The sequence below is a fragment of the Schistocerca americana genome, chromosome 3 (assembly GCF_021461395.2).
Source record: "Schistocerca americana isolate TAMUIC-IGC-003095 chromosome 3, iqSchAmer2.1, whole genome shotgun sequence".
In the NCBI taxonomy this organism is placed as follows: Eukaryota; Metazoa; Arthropoda; class Insecta; order Orthoptera; family Acrididae; genus Schistocerca; species Schistocerca americana.
In genome coordinates this window covers 637344071-637363699 of record NC_060121.1, presented here as the reverse complement: position 1 = coordinate 637363699, position 19629 = coordinate 637344071, and the positions used below count along the sequence as shown (strand labels likewise).

The 19629-nt window shown below is 39.5% G+C and overlaps 1 protein-coding gene across 1 annotated transcript in view; it reads right to left on the bottom strand.

Moving 5' to 3' along the window:
• The window catches only part of LOC124605591 (methionine--tRNA ligase, mitochondrial), a 75228-nt gene that overhangs the window by 16699 nt on the left and 38900 nt on the right, over positions 1–19629 (bottom strand). Inside the window, exon 5 of the mRNA XM_047137378.1 lies at positions 17645–17856. Within this exon, the coding sequence (XP_046993334.1) occupies positions 17645–17856 (212 nt within the window). The remainder of the gene's footprint in view (positions 1–17644; positions 17857–19629) is intronic.

Sequence of the window (19629 nt, the reverse complement as noted above, 5' to 3'; positions counted from 1 at the left end):
TAAGTGAAGTTAGTGATCGTCGTTCATCTAATTACACCTTCTACATGACAATATAATAGAGATGCTGAGTTACAGAAAGGCACAACAAAAAGACTGTTGCAAAGATAGCTTTGCAAGGCCATTGTCCAAAGTAGACAACATACACACTCACGCAAATGCAGCTCACACACACATGATCACAGACTCTGGCGGCTGGAGCCTGAGTCTGGCGGCTGGAGCCTGAGTCTGGCTCCAGAAACCTAACTTTCCAACAGTCTTTTTGTTGTGCCTTTCTGCGACTCAGCAGCTATAATAAATATGGCGTGGAACAACTATCCTTCTCATTATATTGTTACATTCCATCCTGGATTTTCCATTGTATTTTACTGTATGCATAACAGGGAATGTCCTTTTCAATGGGAGTAAAGGTAATCCCATGATGATCACTATGAAGTTGTGACAAAGCAAGCTGGGGTAATTTTAATTCCCCTCGTTTTGCCATCTGCCTCCTTAAATTCGTTTTTTTTCAATTTTGAATTAATTATCATTAACATGTGTGAATATAATCTGCATTTCCATGGAAGAGAAAGATTGGCCCTCAGTTTTAAAGTAAATAACATCATGTCTAATTTTGTTCTTAGTTTTATGTATGTAATTGATTTTCTAATTTATTTTGACTATTCCTAGTTAGTATCCTTTAATATAGGGTGAAATCAGTAATTGTTTCATAACATAAATTCTATTGTTGACATGTAAACCAATATAAATTCTATACTAATTATAAACATTTGGAAGATGAAGTGCTGGTAATCTCAAAGTATCTATTTAGCTCTATTCAAAAACATGTTAGCAAAACCAGCCCTTCATTAATTCCAAAGTTATGTACAGTTTTGTCAAAAGTATTATTTGCATAAATATATTTGTGTATTTCATGATTTAAACAAATAATTCAGCCTAAACCTTGCAGTAGGAAGTCAGTTAATTTAATGAGTTATGTTTTGATTGTAATTTCTGCAAATTTAACAATAAACAATGTATAGTTTCAGCAGCTATTATTGTGACGCTATATAAGGGCCCGATTTTTGGTCATAAAAACAGTCAGTACACGGCCGAGTTTCAGACAAGTAACCTGTGCATGTTACAACAATAACAATGCTTCAAATTAACTGTTGAATAAGTGTTAAACAATTAGGCCATGTGTAAATACACTGAAAGTGTCTGGTCCATACGTGCCTGATTATTCTTCAAGAACTGTGAACTTTGTGGTTAGGTTTTACGGCTCGTAGCTGTTCAACAGCAAACTATAATAGCAGCATGTGGAGTTTCGCCTGCAAACTATTAATGAGGCTTATGGAAAGTTTAAACAGTAGTGCACTGGCCATATAACTGTATATGATTAGAGGAGGGGGGTGGCCATTTGTCAACAGTGAAATTTAACCCAGATAGTCTTGAATTATTTGTTTTTCAAAAATTGATTTATATCTTATATACATTCATTCACAAGGTTGTAAGGAAGAAAGTAAAAACAATTTTGAGTATTTATTTTTATTTTGTATTTCCAAAAATGGGCGTCCTTCTAGAAGGACGTCAGGACAATGAGGGAACATGTTTTTAAAGCATATGACATTGCACAATTAACTTGTTTTGGTTTTTATACTTTCAAATAAACATAAATAAATTTGAATTATGGGCTAACACAGCTAATAAATACAAAAAAAACAAAGAAAATAACCTATACACATATTTTATGCACTAGTATGATAAGACAAAAAGCAACAAACATGAAGTGATTTGTCACATTTTATGCACATAGTAGTAGTTTTTTGTGGCAACTTCGACATTTCAGCTGCTTCAGCTGCTTCTTCTTCTTCTTCTTCTTCTTCTTTTTTGTTATCTTGTCCATTGGTAATTCAGCAACATAATGTTCTCTTCCATCAAATCTAGAATCTAGTTTTGCCCTCTTACTAGGATATCCTCTGCTGGTAGTGACTCTTTTGTTATTTTCAAGAATTGCAGTGACAATTCGACGACGAAATGTCAGATGATCTATGGGTTATTCGTTGTGCTTGTAAAGATCCCAGGCGTTTTGCTCTGCAAATGTCTATAAAATGTGCAATGATCGGGAAATACCACTTTTTCCCTCTTATAGAGCATCTATATAGGGATTCATTTTGGTCAGTTCGATCTATGCCTCCCATATGAGTATTGTAGGAGTGTAAAAAGTTAGGTTGAAGCATGCTAATCCTTTTCTTTTGTTCCCTGGAAAATCTTGCTACAGAGCGTAGTGGTTGCACTCTGTCAAAGTTGGTGGCTACAGTAACAACATTGTTGTCATTCCAACGTACAATGGAAATCCCGGATGCTGAGTGGGAACAAATTTCATATGATCCTCTATTTTCTTTTATCATTTTATCTACAAATGATAGAGTACAATTCTTAGCTCTGTTTCCTCTTATTGTTCCTGTTGCTTCCACGCCCCTCTCTTTTAGGTCATGTAGTGCAGTAGCATTGAGCTGACTTGCTGGTAATTTATCTACACTTGGATTTTCTTCAGCACCCGAATCTTCATCTGTTACGTCATCAGTTGAATTTAGACGAGGGTGTAATGTTACATTCACACCAGTATTAGGTATTTCCTATCTTTTGATTCTAACAAGTCCAAAAGTTCCATAAGTGTACATCGTTTTCTGTGAATACAAAATGACAACATATACCCTGACGTCCTTCTGGAAGGACGGTTGAAAACACTATTGAATTACAACTGATGAAAACTTTCAATCGTAATATGAGCCCATAAATAATATAGGTTAATTCTTTAAGATATTATATGACAAGTTTCAGAATTATTGATGCAATATGAAGGAAAATATACATACCCATCGATGACAAGGTCAGTCAGTTCGTCCATGGTAAAATCGGCCCTTTTTCAAGACACAGTTTCTCACTCACTATGAACGACAGCATCAAACTGACTGTCACAGCGTGCAACTGACTCTACCTACTTCATACAACAATATGTCACAGTCCGTTGCAACAATGCATTATTCGCAAAAATAAATAATTTCAACAGTGAGTTACGACATCCTTCCAGAAGGACGTCAGGGTTATCTGGGTTAAAGTACTGTGAAACACAACTGTGCACCTGTCGGCTACATAATTTACAGTGGTCAGTGTCGGAATCCACAACACACATTTTTCAGCCAGTGTAGCAATGCAGTACGTTGACAGTGAGGACAATCAACAAACGAAGAAGTAAAAGCAGGAGGGACTGCCAGAAAGTCCTTTATGTTGTATTTGCTGCATAAGGGCGTCCGCAGTATAATTCACAGCTCATCAAATCACCTGCAGAAATATAAGGTGGCTGTGTCATATGCAATGATGTGCTGTGTTACCAAAGTACCCTTTGATGAACAGGAATACAAAAATGTACTTGAAATTATCAAGTACAATACAAGTTCTAATGGCTATCCAAATTATGCTGGGGACACCCTTACCCAACAAATGCAACATAAAGGACTTCACAGTGATCAACATGGGACTACCTTGACACCAACTGATAAGGAACATTGCCTGTAACTCATGCTGTAAAATACCCTATTTAGGTACTATTTCAGATAAAGTTGGCCGATAGCTCAAAAAAGCTGATGTCATAGCGGAATTTTTTTTACACAAAAAAAAAAAAGTCTTCAATATAGGCACCAGGAAGCTAGGATCCACAAATGCCATATGGGCTCACGCTTTGATTGAATTTATTGTAATGATTTTCAATACCTCTAGATCAGTCAGAAGGGACGCAGTTTTAACATCCGATCAGGACCTTAATAATTCTATGTCCACTTTATCTAGTCTTTTGAAAACTTATAGGAATTCTATTGGTGACATAAGTATCAATTTGAATATCCTTCACTGTCACCATCAAGGCCAGATCCTTTATTTATTAGAAGAAACAGAAATTATGCACAGGTTAAAGAAGAACACTTCAGCTACGAAAACGAGCAAACCACCCTGAAGCACATGTATCTTCTAAATAATAATTCCTTTTTGAAATAGCGCCCATACATTTCCTCTCAAAGGAATAGTAGCCCTCTAATTTTACTCACCCAACAGATACTTTCACTTTATTTTGTATTGTGACAATGTGCATTTAATTATCTCCTGTTCATTTATACATCATGTATTCACCATTTGTTTTACGGGTTAGTCAGTCACTTCTTACACTGGTCACCACTTCGTGGCTTCACTTTCCCCCGTAATATGATGACCACTAGTTTTATTGCGCATCTGCCTTTTACCAACGTGTCATTCAGAGTCTTGGCTTCACATGTGGCTGTCACATGCCTGCAACCCAGTGTTCATAGTGAGCGGCAGCCACACACCTCATGGTGTAAGTTATCTTATGTTGTTTGGTGATGTTCTCTTAGTATCCCTCTACCTTTTTCTCGCTTCGACCTCTCACTTTTCTATGGTTGTTTCTTAGCTATCTGGTGTGATACCCATGTTTGCATTTTTTACTAACATGGCTGTATCAATCTCTTATTTATAATTAGACAGTTAATCCCACTATCATTATATCAAACAAGTATTATTACACCAGTCTTACATGTTCTGCTGCCACTTGGTGAGTAGAACTTTTATCTATCCAATTAAATAATTTCATCAATAATTGATTGTTTTCGTTGTTATATAAACAAGTATCAAGTCTTAGACATTCCCTTATTACAGATTCTTTTTCCCTTTTGCTGTCTTATACACCTAAAGATGGGCTTATAATTGTGCAAAATCAGTCGTGATCTTGAACTGATTTACAACTGAGGCAGTTAATTATCTGTCACTACGAAGCAGCTCAGTTGCAGATGTCTTCTAACCAAGTCTTATGTAGTCTTCATATGTTAACTTTGTTGATGTAACCAAAAGTGTATTTAAAGCCCGTCTCTTCAGTGGGCATGGCACATATTTACTACTTTTACACTCTAATACCTTTTAAATAATGTATGTTTTAAAAACTATTACAATTCACTTTAACTGATAATTACTTTACATTTATTTACAGAATTCCAAGATACACTTAATGGCAATGGTGTTGTAGCCTACATTACATAGAAATTGAGTCTCTACTAATATTGACCCCCCCCCCCCATGAACAATGGACCTTGACGTTGGTGGGGCGGCTTGCGTGCCTCAGCGATACAGATGGCCGTACCGTAGGTGCAACCACAACGGAGGGGTATCAGTTGAGAGGCCAGACAAACATGTGGTTCCTGAAGAGGGGCAGCAGCCTTTTCAGTAGTTGCAGGGGCAACAGTCTGGATGATTGACTGATCTGGCCTTGTAACATTAACCAAAACGGCCTTGCTGTGCTGATACTGCGAACGGCTGAAAGCAAGGGGAAACTACAGCCGTAATTTTTCCCGAGGACATGCAGCTTTACTGTATGATTAAATGATGATGGCGTCCTCTTGGGTAAAATATTCGGGAGGTAAAATAGTCCCCCATTCGGATCTCCGGGAGGGGACTACTCAAGAGGACATTGTTATCAGGAGAAAGAAAACTGGCGTTCTACGGATCGGAGCGTGGAATGTCAGATCCCTTAATCGGGCAGGTAGGTTAGAAAATTTAAAAAGGGAAATGGATAGGTTAAAGTTAGATATAGTGGGAATTAGTGAAGTTCGGTGGCAGGAGGAACAAGAATTTTGGTCAGGTGATTACAGGGTTATAAATACAAAATCAAATAGAGGTAATGCAGGAGTAGGTTTAATAATGAATAAAAAAATAGGAGTGTGGGTTAGCTACTACAAACAGCATAGTGAACGCATTATTGTGGCCAAGATAGACACGAAGCCCATGCCTACTACAGTAGTACAAGTTTATATGCCAACTAGCTCTGCAGATGATGATGAAATTGATGAAATGTATGATGAGATAAAAGAAATTATTCAGGTAGTGAAGGGAGACGAAAATTTAATAGTCATGGTACTGGAATTCGTCAGTAGGAAAAGGGAGAGAAGAAAACATAGTAGGTGAATATGGATTGGGGGGAAGAAATGAAAGAGGAAGCCGCCTTGTAGAATTTTGCACAGAGCATAACTTAATCATAGCTAACACTTGGTTCAAGAATCATAAAAGAAGGTTGTATACCTGGAAGAATCCTGGAGATACTAAAAGGTATCAGATAGATTATATAATGGTAAGACAGAGATTTAGGAACCAAGTTTGAAATTGTAAGACATTTCCAGCGGCAGATATGGATTCTGACCACAATCTCTTCGTTATGAACTGCAGATTGAAACTGAAGAAACTGCAAAAAGGTGGGAATTTAAGGAGATGGGACCTGGATAAACTGAAAGAACTAGAGGTTGTAGAGAGTTTCAGGGAGAGCATAAGGGAACAATTGACAGGAATGGGGGAAAGAAATACAGTAGAAGAAGAATGGGTAGCTCTGAGGGATGAAGTAGTGAAAGCAGCAGACGATCAAGTAGGTAAAAAGACGAGGGCTAATAGAAATCCTTGGGTAACAGAAGAAATATTGAATTTAATTGATGAAAGGAGAGAATATAAAAATGCAGTAAATGAAGCAGGCAAAAAGGAATACAAACGTCTCAAAAATGAGATCGACAGGAAGTGCAAAATGGCTAAGCAGGCATGGCTAGAGGACAAATGTAAGGATGTAGAGGCTTGTCTCACTAGGGGTAAGATAGATACTGCCTACAGGAAAATTAAAGAGACCTTTGGAGAGAAGAGAACCACTTGTATGAATATCAAGAGCTCAGATGGCAACCCAGTTCTAAGCAAAGAAGGGGAGGCAGAAAGGTGGAAGGAGTATATAGAGGGTTTATACAAGGGCGATGTACTTGAGGACAATATTATGGAAATGGAAGAGGATGTAGATGAAGATGAAATGGGAGATACGATACTGCGTGAAGAGTTTGACAGAGCACTGAAAGACCTGAGTCGAAACAAGGCCCCCGGAGTAGACAACATTCCATTAGAACTACTGACGGCCTTGGGAGAGCCAGTCCTGACAAAACTCTACCATCTGGTGAGCAAGATGTATGAGACAGGTGAAATACCCTCAGACTTCAAGAAGAATATAATAATTCCAATCCCAAAGAAAGCAGGTGTTAACAGATGTGAAAATTACCGAACTATCAGTTTAATAAGTCACAGCTGCAAAAGACTAATGCGAATTCTTTACAGACGAATGGAAAAACTGGTAGAAGCGTACCTCGGGGAAGATCAGTTTGGATTCCGTAGAAATGTTGGAACACGTGAGGCAATACTAACCTTACGACTTATCTTAGAAGAAAGATTGCGAAAAGGCAAACCTAAGTTTCTAGCATTTGTAGACTTAGAGATAGCTTTTGACAATGTTGACTGGAATACTCTCCTTCACATTCTAAAGGTGGCAGGGGTAAAATACAGGGAGCGAAAGGCTATTTACAATTTGTATAGAAACCAGACGGCAGTTATAAGAGTTGAGGGGCATGATAGGGAAGCAGCGGTTGGGAAAGGAGTGAGACAGGGTTGTAGCCTCCCCCCGATGTTATTCAATCTGTATATTGAGCAAGCAGTAAAGGAAACAAAAGAAAAATTCGGAGTAGGTATTAAAATTCATGGAGAAGAAGTAAAAACTTTGAGGTTCGCCGATGATATTGTAATTCTGTCAGAGACAGCAAAGGACTTGGAAGAGCAGTTGAACGGAATGGACAGTGTCTTGAAGGGAGGGTATAGGATGAACATCAACAAAAGCAAAATGAGGATAATGGAATGTAGTCAAATTAAATCGGGTGATGCTGAGGGGATTAGATTAGGAAATGAGACACTTAAAGTAGTAAAGGAGTTTTGCTATTTAGGGAGTAAAATAACTGATGATGGTCGAAGTAGAGAGGATATAAAATGTAGACTGGCAATGGCAAGGAAATCGTTTCTGAAGAAGAGAAATTTGTTAACATCGAGTATTTCTGAAGAAGAGAAATTTGTTAACATCGAGTATAGATTTAAGTGTCAGGAAGTCTTTTCTGAAAGTATTTGTATGGAGTGTAGCCATGTATGGAAGTGAAACATGGACGATAACTAGTATGGACAAGAAGAGAATAGAAGCTTTCGAAATGTGGTGCTACAGAAGAATGCTGATGATTAGGTGGGTAGATCACGTAACTAATGAGGAGGTATTGAATAGGATTGGGGAGAAGAGAAGTTTGTGGCACAACTTGATTAGAAGAAGGGATCGGTTGGTAGGACATGTTTTGAGGCATCAAGGGATCACAAATTTAGCATTGGAGGGCAGCGTGGAGGGTAAAAATCGTAGAGGGAGACCAAGAGATGAATACACTAAGCAGATTCAGAAGAATGTAGGTTGCAGTAGGTACTGGGAGATGAAGAAGCTTGCACAGGATAGAGTAGCATGGAGAGCTGCATCAAACCAGTCTCAGGACTGAAGACCACAACAACAACAACAACAACTAATATTCATACATTTTATTATTTCTAAAGATTATTTGATACTCAAAATAGTAAATTTCAGTTTAACTTAAAGATAATTTTCTATTTATTGTTATTTTTACAGGTCTGAAGATTGCTATCTAGCAACTGAAACCAGTAATCAACAAACTGTGAATTACTTGTGTAATTGTGAGAGTCTCTGTGTTGCGCCTATCTGCGACTCAACATCTCCACTATATGGTGCGTAGCAACTTTCCTTCTTGTAATTGTTACATTCCATCCTGGATTTTCCATTGTTTGATAAACTGTAAATTAATGTATCATTGCAATCAAGCCAATTACGAAGATTAGATTAGATTCAGTTTTCCACATTATTTAAATTGTAGCAGTGTCAGTTACGACTGATGAAGCCAAAGTGGGAAATGGTGACTGTAATGAAGGTTATCAGTAACTTTCCATGGAGCAGAATCTGCAAGCAAAATTAGAAGTCAATGGCTGAAAATGAGCCAATAGCATTGCTGAAATGTGTGAGGTTTCCAGCGTTAAAGTTACACAACTCCTGAAATACCATGAGATTCTCTAAAACTGAAACCCTGAGACTGGTAATACCTGAAAAAATAATGCACTGTGTGCATTAAATCTCCTAGCAGGAGAAATGGTTGGGGGAGTTGTATAATAAGGTATTTGAGAGCCTCCTTTGGTGTTAAGTACAGAAAGTATAATGTAATCTGTTGTCTTACATGAATTTCAATAGAACTGCTTGGAGGTGTGTAATTAGGTATAGCAGAGAGGTTGTAGGTGTTGCTTACAAACACAACTATCCCTCCTTTAGCCCACTCCTAAATCAGATCAACCATGTAGTGGAGGGTATACCTCTGAACACAGGGGCTTCAGTGAGTTTAAAATGGTCCTGAACCTATCAATATTCTACTGTGTCATGAGGACCATTTTAATGGTGAGGCTTATTTTGTCTTTCCCCTTATCCTTCCATCAGGTTGGGTACTAAACAAGATGGTGGATTGGATGAGGAATGAAGTGGTTCTGTCACACAAATTTAACAGTTTATAACATCTGTGGGAGTGTCATTAAACCCACCAGATAAAACTAGTTTTGAGAGATCTGATGGCTGTGGATTCAGTCTTTTATGATTTCTATTATTTACCCCCTGCTTACCTTTTGGCGACCAGGGTGAGGATTTAATTATTATACGAACACAAGTACATTTATCTTTATCTGTTCTTTGTGTAAGCCTGGTTTGCTGTGCATGATTCACTACATGGTACCTGCTTAATCACTTTCATTTTCTTTATCAACCTCTTCTCCATGTACATGGAAAATCTTGACTGCAGATTGGGTGACTTCCACACAATTAATGAAGGAGGCCCGATTTGCACATGTGATGCCCAGGCTCATTGGTAGCTAACCCACAATTTCCAGAAGCTGCCTGGCCTTTAAATACAAGATTAGTCTGTCCATATATTAACATTTAAGTCACATTAAAGGCTTTCGTATGCTAAGCTGGACTTTTATATGGATAAACTCAAATGTTATGCTTGCAGGAAGAACAGGTATTACAAGTCCAAACAAATCTAGTTGACTTTTCCATTTCCCACTGCCTTTTAACACGATGTCATATACATCAAGTCATTTCATTGCCATCCCATTCTTTCTTTTTAGTTCATATCCTGTGATTCACAACACCTTTGGTAAAATTTAGGGTTTTGTGCAGCTCTATTGTGACTAGGTACTCACCAAGTAACTTCACATTCTGCTACAGAGTTGCTTGATATTAGGTAGCAATTTCCACTAGCAGTGTCCCATTTCAGAGACACTTCACTGATTTCAGGGTTTTCGTTCCACCACACAAACCCTCCCGAATGTAGAAAGGTGGCAACTTTTCTCCAATGCACCTTCTTCTCTCTTAACATCTCTCTTGAGAATCAAAAACAAATTCGGGCTAGTGATCTGTTACTGTTTACTAACTTTCTTGACCATATGTGACTTCTCTTAATATGTTGGATATAAGAACTACACTATAATCCAGTTGAAGTGCTGGAAGATTTTTATTGAACATAACATGTTTTCTCACAAGCAGCCAGAGATATTCATGTCCACCAAGATATGAGTCCCATTTGTCTGGACAAACCTTACGCAACTGGGATGCACCAGACAGCCCAGTTGTTTCTCTCTAGTGGTAATTTTGCCTCAACAGCCATCTATTTCAGCACACAGTGCACCTTTAGATCTTCCGGGCAATTACGCCAATATTTCCATTTCCTGTGAATACAGTTTTCCACCACCATGCCACACAGTGGTCACTGAGTACAGAGCTTATAGTTATAAAAAAACTGGTGGCATTCACCAGGGCCACCTCAAGAAACCCGTGTTTGCCAAACCCATATGCAGCCAATACTGGCTGGGTTCTCTAGGTGCTCCCCATTTAGCAAACACAGGGGGGGGGGGGGGGGGGGGCACATTTGATTTATCAAATGTCAATGTGGCACACATTGCACCAACACAAATGATGATGTCCACAGTCACAAGTGGAAGCACAAATAATAAATTAATGTTTTTTTTTTTTAAAGAAGTTTTATGTATATTATACCAGAATGCTGCTATTTTTTGAAGCTTTATTCAGGAGTTATACAGTTAGGCAATAAGCTTATTTCAACCGCATTGCTATTTCCAAGCAATCCACAATTATATATTGCTGTTATTAGTATATATGGCTTTTACAGTATGTATCTAATTGGTTTTGTAACAGTGTATTGAGTACTTACTTCCATTTCTCATCATTCTGCTTATTGTATTTGTAGCTAAGATTGAGTTGTTTTTGTTTGTCTATAACTTTTTTCTCAACAGTAAGTTATTGTTGAGTAATATTGGTTGAAATTTTCATTTTCTATAATCTGACAGCGTTACTTGGTAGGAGTCAAATGTTGTATGGTTAAATGTTAATCTTATTATCTGTGGAATTGTGTAGTGGTTATAGAGTCCTTGTAAAGGCTTGTGTGAGTAGCCTCTGCTTATCATGTTATCTATTACCACATTCTAAAATTCTGGCAGACTTTTCAATAACATTTTCACACTTAAGTTCAATTTGTTCGTTTATGATTTTCTCTCTCTCTCTCTGTGTGTGTGTGTGTGTGTGTGTGTGTGTGTGTGTGTGTGTGTGTGTGTGTGTGTGTGTGTTTCTGTTTCTTCTTCTGAAAGGATCACTATTGGGTCTTCGGCTAATATATATATATGATTTTCATTGCATGGGCGAACTGGTTTACGTTATGGTCCTCTATTTTCAAATGGTAAAAAAACGTGAAGGGCTTCGTATTCTCGATATCTGATCACAAAATTTCATCCTGTTTGGCCCACACAGAATTTTTCACAATCATTACACTCAATATTACGTATACCTGGATATGTGTTTAATTGCCATGGTTTTGTGTTTTTATGTTGAGTGCAGTACGGTATGCATATCTCACTACAGTATTTTTTACTGACAAGGGGAGGCCGCCAATTGTGAAATTCAGATTCGATTCATACTGCGCATAATAAAAGCTCATGGCCAGAGGTGTAATGTGGCAAAGCACTAAGATGCACTTCTCAGCCGTTGTCGAGAAAACCGACAGTTAAAAAGAAACCGTTGCGGTGAAATACTCTCTACGATTTACAATTCTCCACAGTGTTGTGGCGCAGCGGTAAACGCTCGGGTTTGTAATCCGAAAGTCGCCGGATCGAATCTCGCGCCATGCAACTTTTTTGTTTAGTATTTGTTTTTTGTAATTTAAATGTGTATATATATACACACGCACATATATATAATTCCCGGCAATCAGTTGCAACAATTATGCATATAATATAATGTTGAAAGTCGTTTGTCGTGGAAAAACTGGCGACTTCGAACATCATTATGTTTTCCGCAAACAAAGTTGTATTTCACAAATGTTATTAATTGTCTTCATAATGTTTACCACGTATAGTTAACGGAAGACATAGAAACGATATTCCGAAACGAATACGTATAGCGTAAGTCAAATGTTCGAATTAGAATAGAGACCCCACGAACACAAATTTGCTGTGGCAGGTATGAAATATAAACTCCATCACTCGCTCGTTACACTTGATGGACAGATGTTGAATGGGCCGAAACGAGCCGCCGCACAACAGCGTAGTTGCCTGCTAACTTCGAAAGAAGGTAGATGCGGTCCCTAGTGCAACTTATAACATCGTCGAAAATCAGTGCGGGCTTGAGAGCTTTGGTACACCCTGTTAAACAAACGGAAAAATGGAGGCGGTACAATTGGAAAGCGATCCGCCTTCATCAACATGCATAAGCAATTCATTAATTCGCGGCATGCAACTTTTTTTTATTATTAGTTTTTTGTAATTCAAATATATATATTTGAATTACAATATATACACTCCTGGAAATTGAAATAAGAACACCGTGAATTCATTGTCCCAGGAAGGGGAAACTTTATTGACACATTCCTGGGGTCAGATACATCACATGATCACACTGACAGAACCACAGGCACATAGACACAGGCAACAGAGCATGCACAATGTCGGCACTAGTACAGTGTATATCCACCTTTCGCAGCAATGCAGGCTGCTATTATCCCATGGAGACGATCGTAGAGATGCTGGATGTAGTCCTGTGGAACGGCTTGCCATGCCATTTCCACCTGGCGCCTCAGTTGGACCAGCGTTCGTGCTGGACGTGCAGACCGTGTGAGACAACGCTTCATCCAGTCCCAAACGTGCTCAATGGGGGACAGATCCGGAGATCTTGCTGGCCAGGGTAGTTGATTTACACCTTCTAGAGCACGTTGGGTGGCACGGGATACATGCGGACGTGCATTGTCCTGTTGGAACAGCAAGTTCCCTTGCCGGTCTAGGAATGGTAGAACGATGGGTTCGATGACGGTTTGGATGTACCGTGCACTATTCAGTGTCCCCTCGACGATCACCAGTGTAGGAGATCGCTCCCCACACCATGATGCCGGGTGTTGGCCCTGTGTGCCTCGGTCTTATGCAGTCCTGATTGTGGCGCTCACCTGCACGGCGCCAAACACGCATCCGACCATCATTGGCACCAAGGCAGAAGCGACTCTCATCGCTGAAGAAGACACGTCTCCATTCGTCCCTCCATTCACGCCTGTCGCGACACCACTGGAGTCGGGCTGCACGATGTTGGGGCGTGAGCGGAAGACGGCCTAACGGTGTGCGGGACCGTAGCCCAGCTTCATGGAGACGGTTGCGAATGGTCCTCGCCGATACCCCAGGAGCAACAGTGTCCCTAATTTGCTGGGAAGTGGCGGTGCGGTCCCCTACGGCACTGCGTAGGATCCTACGGTCTTGGCGTGCATCCGTGCGTCGCTGCGGTCCGGTCCCAGGTCGACGGGCACGTGCACCTTCCGCCGACCACTGGCGACAACATCGATGTACTGTGGAGACCTCACGCCCCACGTGTTGAGCAATTCGGCGGTACGTCCACCCGGCCTCCCGCATGCCCACTATACGCCCTCGCTCAAAGTCCGTCAACTGCACATACGGTTCACGTCCACGCTGTCGCGGCATGCTACCAGTGTTAAAGACTGCGATGGAGCTCCGTATGCCACGGCAAACTGGCTGACACTGACGGCGGCGGTGCACAAATGCTGCGCAGCTAGCGCCATTCGACGGCCAACACCGCGGTTCCTGGTGTGTCCGCTGTGCCGTGCGTGTGATCATTGCTTGTACAGCCCTCTCGCAGTGTCCGGAGCAAGTATGGTGGGTCTGACACACCGGTGTCAATGTGTTCTGTTTTCCATTTCCAGGAGTGTGTGTGTGCGTGTCTATATATATATATATATATATATATATATATATATATATATATATATAGGAGCAAGTATGGTGGGTCTGACACACCGGTGTCAATGTGTTCTGTTTTCCATTTCCAGGAGTGTGTGTATATATATATATATATATATATATATATATATATATATATGAATTATAAAAAACTAATAATAAAAAAAAAAGTTGCATGCTGCGGGATTTGATCCGGTGACCTTCGGAATAAGAATCCGAGCGCTTACCGCTGCGCCACGACGCTGCAGAAAAATTACTAACCGTAGAGAGTATTTCACCGCAACGGTTTCTTTTAACTGTCGATTTTCTCGACAACGGCTGAGAAGTGCATCTTGGTGCTTTGCCACATTACACCTCTGACCATGAGCTTTTATTATGCGCAGTATGAATCGAATCTGAATTTCACAATTGGCGGCCTCCCCTTGTGAGTGTGAAAATTCCAATCCACAATCGGGAACTTTAGCATTTTACTCTCAAAAATATTCTACAATGAACTGATGGCACAATAATGCATGCTTCAAATTGCAGAGGTAAGGCGATTCTTTCATCATGACAATTATGAACTACCTTGGCCAAAGACAAAATTAATTTGTCACAAATTGTTTTTACACTTCACTTAACAATAATTTTGCTGACACATTATTACTGCAACTCTTGGTCATGCTAAAGGGCACTGTATGTTGCTAAACGGGAGGTGAGATCCTGTGAACTTATAGCAGTTCCCAATACATACCGTATTTACTCGAATCTAAACCGCACTCGAATCTAAGCCGCACCTGAAAAATGAGACTCGAAATAAAGGAAAAAAAAATTCCCGAATCTAAGCCGCACCGGAAATTTGAGACTCGAAATTCAAGGGGAGAGTAAAGTTTTAGGCCGCACCTCCAAATCGAAACAAAGTTGGTCCATTGTAATATGAGACACAATTTAGGTCGAATGAATGACGATAGAGCTACAGTAGTTTGGTTCGAGTCGTAAGCTTAGCAGTTAAGCTTTACCGGGTAGCCATAGCTATGCGTCAGGCGCTCCGTCCGTATTTATACGGGTACCCTTCCTTTTTCACGTGCTTCGTCTGGTTTGAATTGATTGCTTATTTTGCTTTGATCTGATAAGTGCTGTTTTCTTTGTTATAGGTGTTCACGTCACTCAAAGCTGAAAATGCATTACTGTACTGTGTCACGTATTGTTTGTCGCATACTGATAGTGCGTGTTTACGGCCTGTCGCCGCTCACGGCATGGCTTGCTTTTGTGCACGCTACCACCGCTTACAATTCAAAAAAAAGAGAGAGAGTAATCGTCTCATTAGCGAAACAATGGCAAGAGACTGCTATTTGTTGTTACTTACACTGCTGCTTTCTTTGATAATGATCAACAAGAACCAAATAATAGACTGCCTATGATAGAACATGTTCTGAACGAGAGTTAGGCGAAAATGTTTCTCCGTTTGAAAATATTTGCGGCCGCTTCTTTAGTACATCAAATTCTGCACAGAAATTAGTCGTCTTAGAATTAAAAATCTAGTCAGTTTCCGTGCTTCATTTCTGACTGTATCACTATTAGGCATAAGAATAATGCGAATATAAACATGACACAATACGTATATTCTTCCGCGTTTGCTGTTGTCTCACTCTAGTTTCGTAGTTTATTAGGCAGACAGGATTTAAATGAGAGAGCAGCAAACACGAAAGAATACATGGCAAAATGTTGATATTCGTATTATTCTTATGGTGAAGAGAATACTGCATGTGATTCACATTTCATCAGGTTCCTATTAGCAACCATCTCTTCTCACAGGTAGGAAAAAATTCAGGAAGTAGAGTTGGCCATATTGACAAACATCCCAAACAGTCTTGCATGTCGGATTTTCGTAGTACATTGAAATTCTGCTACATTCGAAGATGGACAATACGGAATTTGTATTTACTTCGTTGGATAATGTATGAAAATGCAGTGGTCGAAACTCGGGGCGGAGAAAAAAGCTCGTCTTCCACCTTTTTTTTAAAAAATTTATTTACTGACGCGGAGGTTTTGGCGCCAGTATTTGTCTTTGTGCCTACAAAGCATGCCTGTGTAGCGCTACATATATTCGACGGCAGAAGTTAGTTGTGGCGGCACCTACCAACATTTTTCAGAACTTCCACTTGCTTTGCACTCGATTCTAAGCCGCAGGCGGCTTTTTGGATTACAAAAACCGGAAAAAAAGTGCGGCTTAGATTCGAGTAAATACAGTACCAACTTCAGCTACACATCCAATTTAACAACATGTATACATGACAGCTTCAGCTAAACATCCATTAACAACATATTCTACTGAGAGCTTGAGTATGCAGGAACTTCAGAAAGTAAGTTACACATTTCATCCCATGCAAAGACCACTGTAGATGGTCCAGATGGGTTTCCTGCAAACACAGTCCAGTTGCAGAACAAATAACAGGTGCATCACAATGTGCAACGGAAATAGCATGGCAGCTGGTAACATACTCCAAAGTTTAAGAATGTGGAACAGAATGACTCTTGTCTGCAGCTTGTGATCTAGTGGGTAGTGTAGCTGCTTCTAGATTGTGGAGTCCCGAGTGCAATTCCTGGTCAAACCAGAGATTTTTTCTTCACTCGGGGACTGGGTGCCCGTGTTGTCCCAATCACTTCTTCTCATCTTCATTGACATGCAAGTCATCAAAGTGGTGTCAAATAGAAAGACTCACCACACACTGAACTATCCCAAAGGGGGTCTTTCAGCCAATAATGCCATATTATCATTTCTGTATTATTTTTTAGGGCAAAATGTCTAAATTGCACACAGATTCACTGTGAAATCGTGATGGGGTACAGACCAAATGCAATTTCATGTCCAGCCACAGTGAAACAGTGTCAACAATTAGACCAAGGTTGTATAGAATGGGTGATGCCTACCAATAAGTCCAGATCTTGCACCTTGCAATTTTTATTTCTTTGGCAAGCTGAACACATATATCTAGGGGAAAGATTTTCCAACAATGAAGTCATTCACACAGTGTTTCTTTAGTGGCTCCAGATGAAGAAGCTGATTTCAATTATCACGAAGAACTGAACAATTGGTAGAGTGTTCTGACTGTTGTGTACAGGAACGTGGTAACTATGCTGAAAAATAGTATCATATATGACGTGTCACTGTGAAGTGTATTATTTTATTTTCCTCGACACATATTACCAGAAAATATTACACAAAATACACCAGCCTGAGAAAGAGAAACCACAAAGCAGAAAAATCTTTGACTGCTGAAACGCAGTAATTACTTCTAGGATCAAGTGACAAATGTATCACAGATTGTTGCAACAATGTTATTTTGACACATAAAACAAACACTGTACAATAATATAACTTGTAACTTACTTCCATCAGAATGTGGCACTCCTTCCCTGAGCAACAGGTATCGTACTCCACATGAAGTGAAGTCGTGAATTAGTGCAGCAGGATCAACCACATTTTGTCGAGACTTCGACATCTTCTCACCATCAACAGTCCAATGTGAATGACAGAGTAATGTGCGTGGTGGCTGAAGACCAGCAGCAATGAGGAAAGCCGGCCAGTAGACACCATGAAACCTGCAGGTCAGGTTGGACTGTGGAGGAAAACATTTATGACAAATTCAAGTTACAGAGCTAAAAGCAGCAGTGACAAAGGCTTTCAAATTTTTCTTGTTTTTGTAAACATACAGGGAGTAATGCACAAAAGGAATTCCAGAAACTTGACTTACAAAGTTCTTAACCGTCTCACAAACCTATCATGCTTAGTAGTTTTTATGTTAAAGTAGAGATTTAAGATTGACTTGATAGCAGCAACTAATTATGATTGTATTGCAAAATTTATATGTATTGAATGAATTTTTTGCAAAATAACTATATATGCAAAAGTGTTTAGTTTCCCAAGGATTCTCAAATCTTTCAAATTCTTATTTCACTGCTCTGAGGGATTGATATTGTTGCTTAGGCTTTCCTGGTAAGAAAGCCTGTTGCATACTTCATTTTATAAGATGCGAGTTCAATTACAGGTCAAGAGGCCTCAATGAAACAAGAGAGAAATTATAAGCTGACACAAGAAGCTTTCACTACAGGAGGAGGAGATTATCGTTTAATGTCCTGTTGACAGCGAGATCATTAGAGACTGAGCACCAGCTTGGATTAGGGAAGGATGGGGAAGGAAATTGGACACGCCCTTTCAAAGGAACCATCCTGGTACTTGCCTGAAGCGATTTAGGGAAATCATGGCCAGACGAGGGTTTGAACCGTCATCCTCCTGAATGCAAGTCCAGTGTGCTAACCACTGCGCCACCTCGCACGGTACTTTCACTATAATTTAACTCTCTGGCTGCTGCAAGATATGCTTGTTTTATGCTGTGTTGAGCACCATGACATTATCGCACAATCCAGGCACCTGGACTAAGTAAGTGCCTTGTGATTGGGCTGCTACCTGATGCTGAGGTATCTACATGTCATACATTACCCTGAGCTGGATATTACTGTCACCCTGAAGTTTGTCACTGCTGAAAGTAAATAAATACTTAGGTATAAAAATTATTGCAACACTTATTTTCTGACTCTGGAGCTTCTCTGGAGTTGAGTTACAGTATCAGCAAAACCAAAGAATTGTTCAATTGTTTCTTAATTATGAACTGCAATTTTTTCAGCATGATCCGACATGAGTTTAGCAGTCCATTGTTGATGTGTTGATTACAATTCACCGCAGTAGTTATCTGCCGCTTCTCCATACTATTCCCATATTGTTCTACACTGTACTGTCACAACAGCAGTTAAGAGGATGTTTTTGTATTGTACATTTTTGATAGTATTTGATTTGGTGCATAATATGCTGTTTAATTGCCTGGGAGAAACAGAGGCCATTAAAACTATGACTTACTGCAGTATTTTTTTCTAGCCGAAAATATTTCATTATATTGTACAGTGATGAGATAGATTCCTAAGATTGCTGCAGTTTTAGTGTAAATGTAGTAGCATCATCAGTGGCAGGGAAGCAGTTAATATTCCACTTGCTACCATTGAAGTGCTATGTCAAGTTTTGGAAGTTTTTGCAACCACAATTCCTGAGAGATACTCAATAAGAAAAAGTCTACTGAAAACAAGGACAAACTTAAGCATAAGAAACTGCATGCAGCTCCTCTGTATTGGGGTAGTCAATTACTTTCAGCATTTAACAGGCAAAGACACAGTGCACAGAATGTCTGTGAATCCTTCAGATTTGTCTTTACCTTGCAAGCATCAGATACATAAAATCATTTTCTGAAGCATTTTTGAGGAAAATATAAGTTAGACTAAAACCAATTTTGATAAATTTCAAAACGTTTGGTCTGGTATTGATAA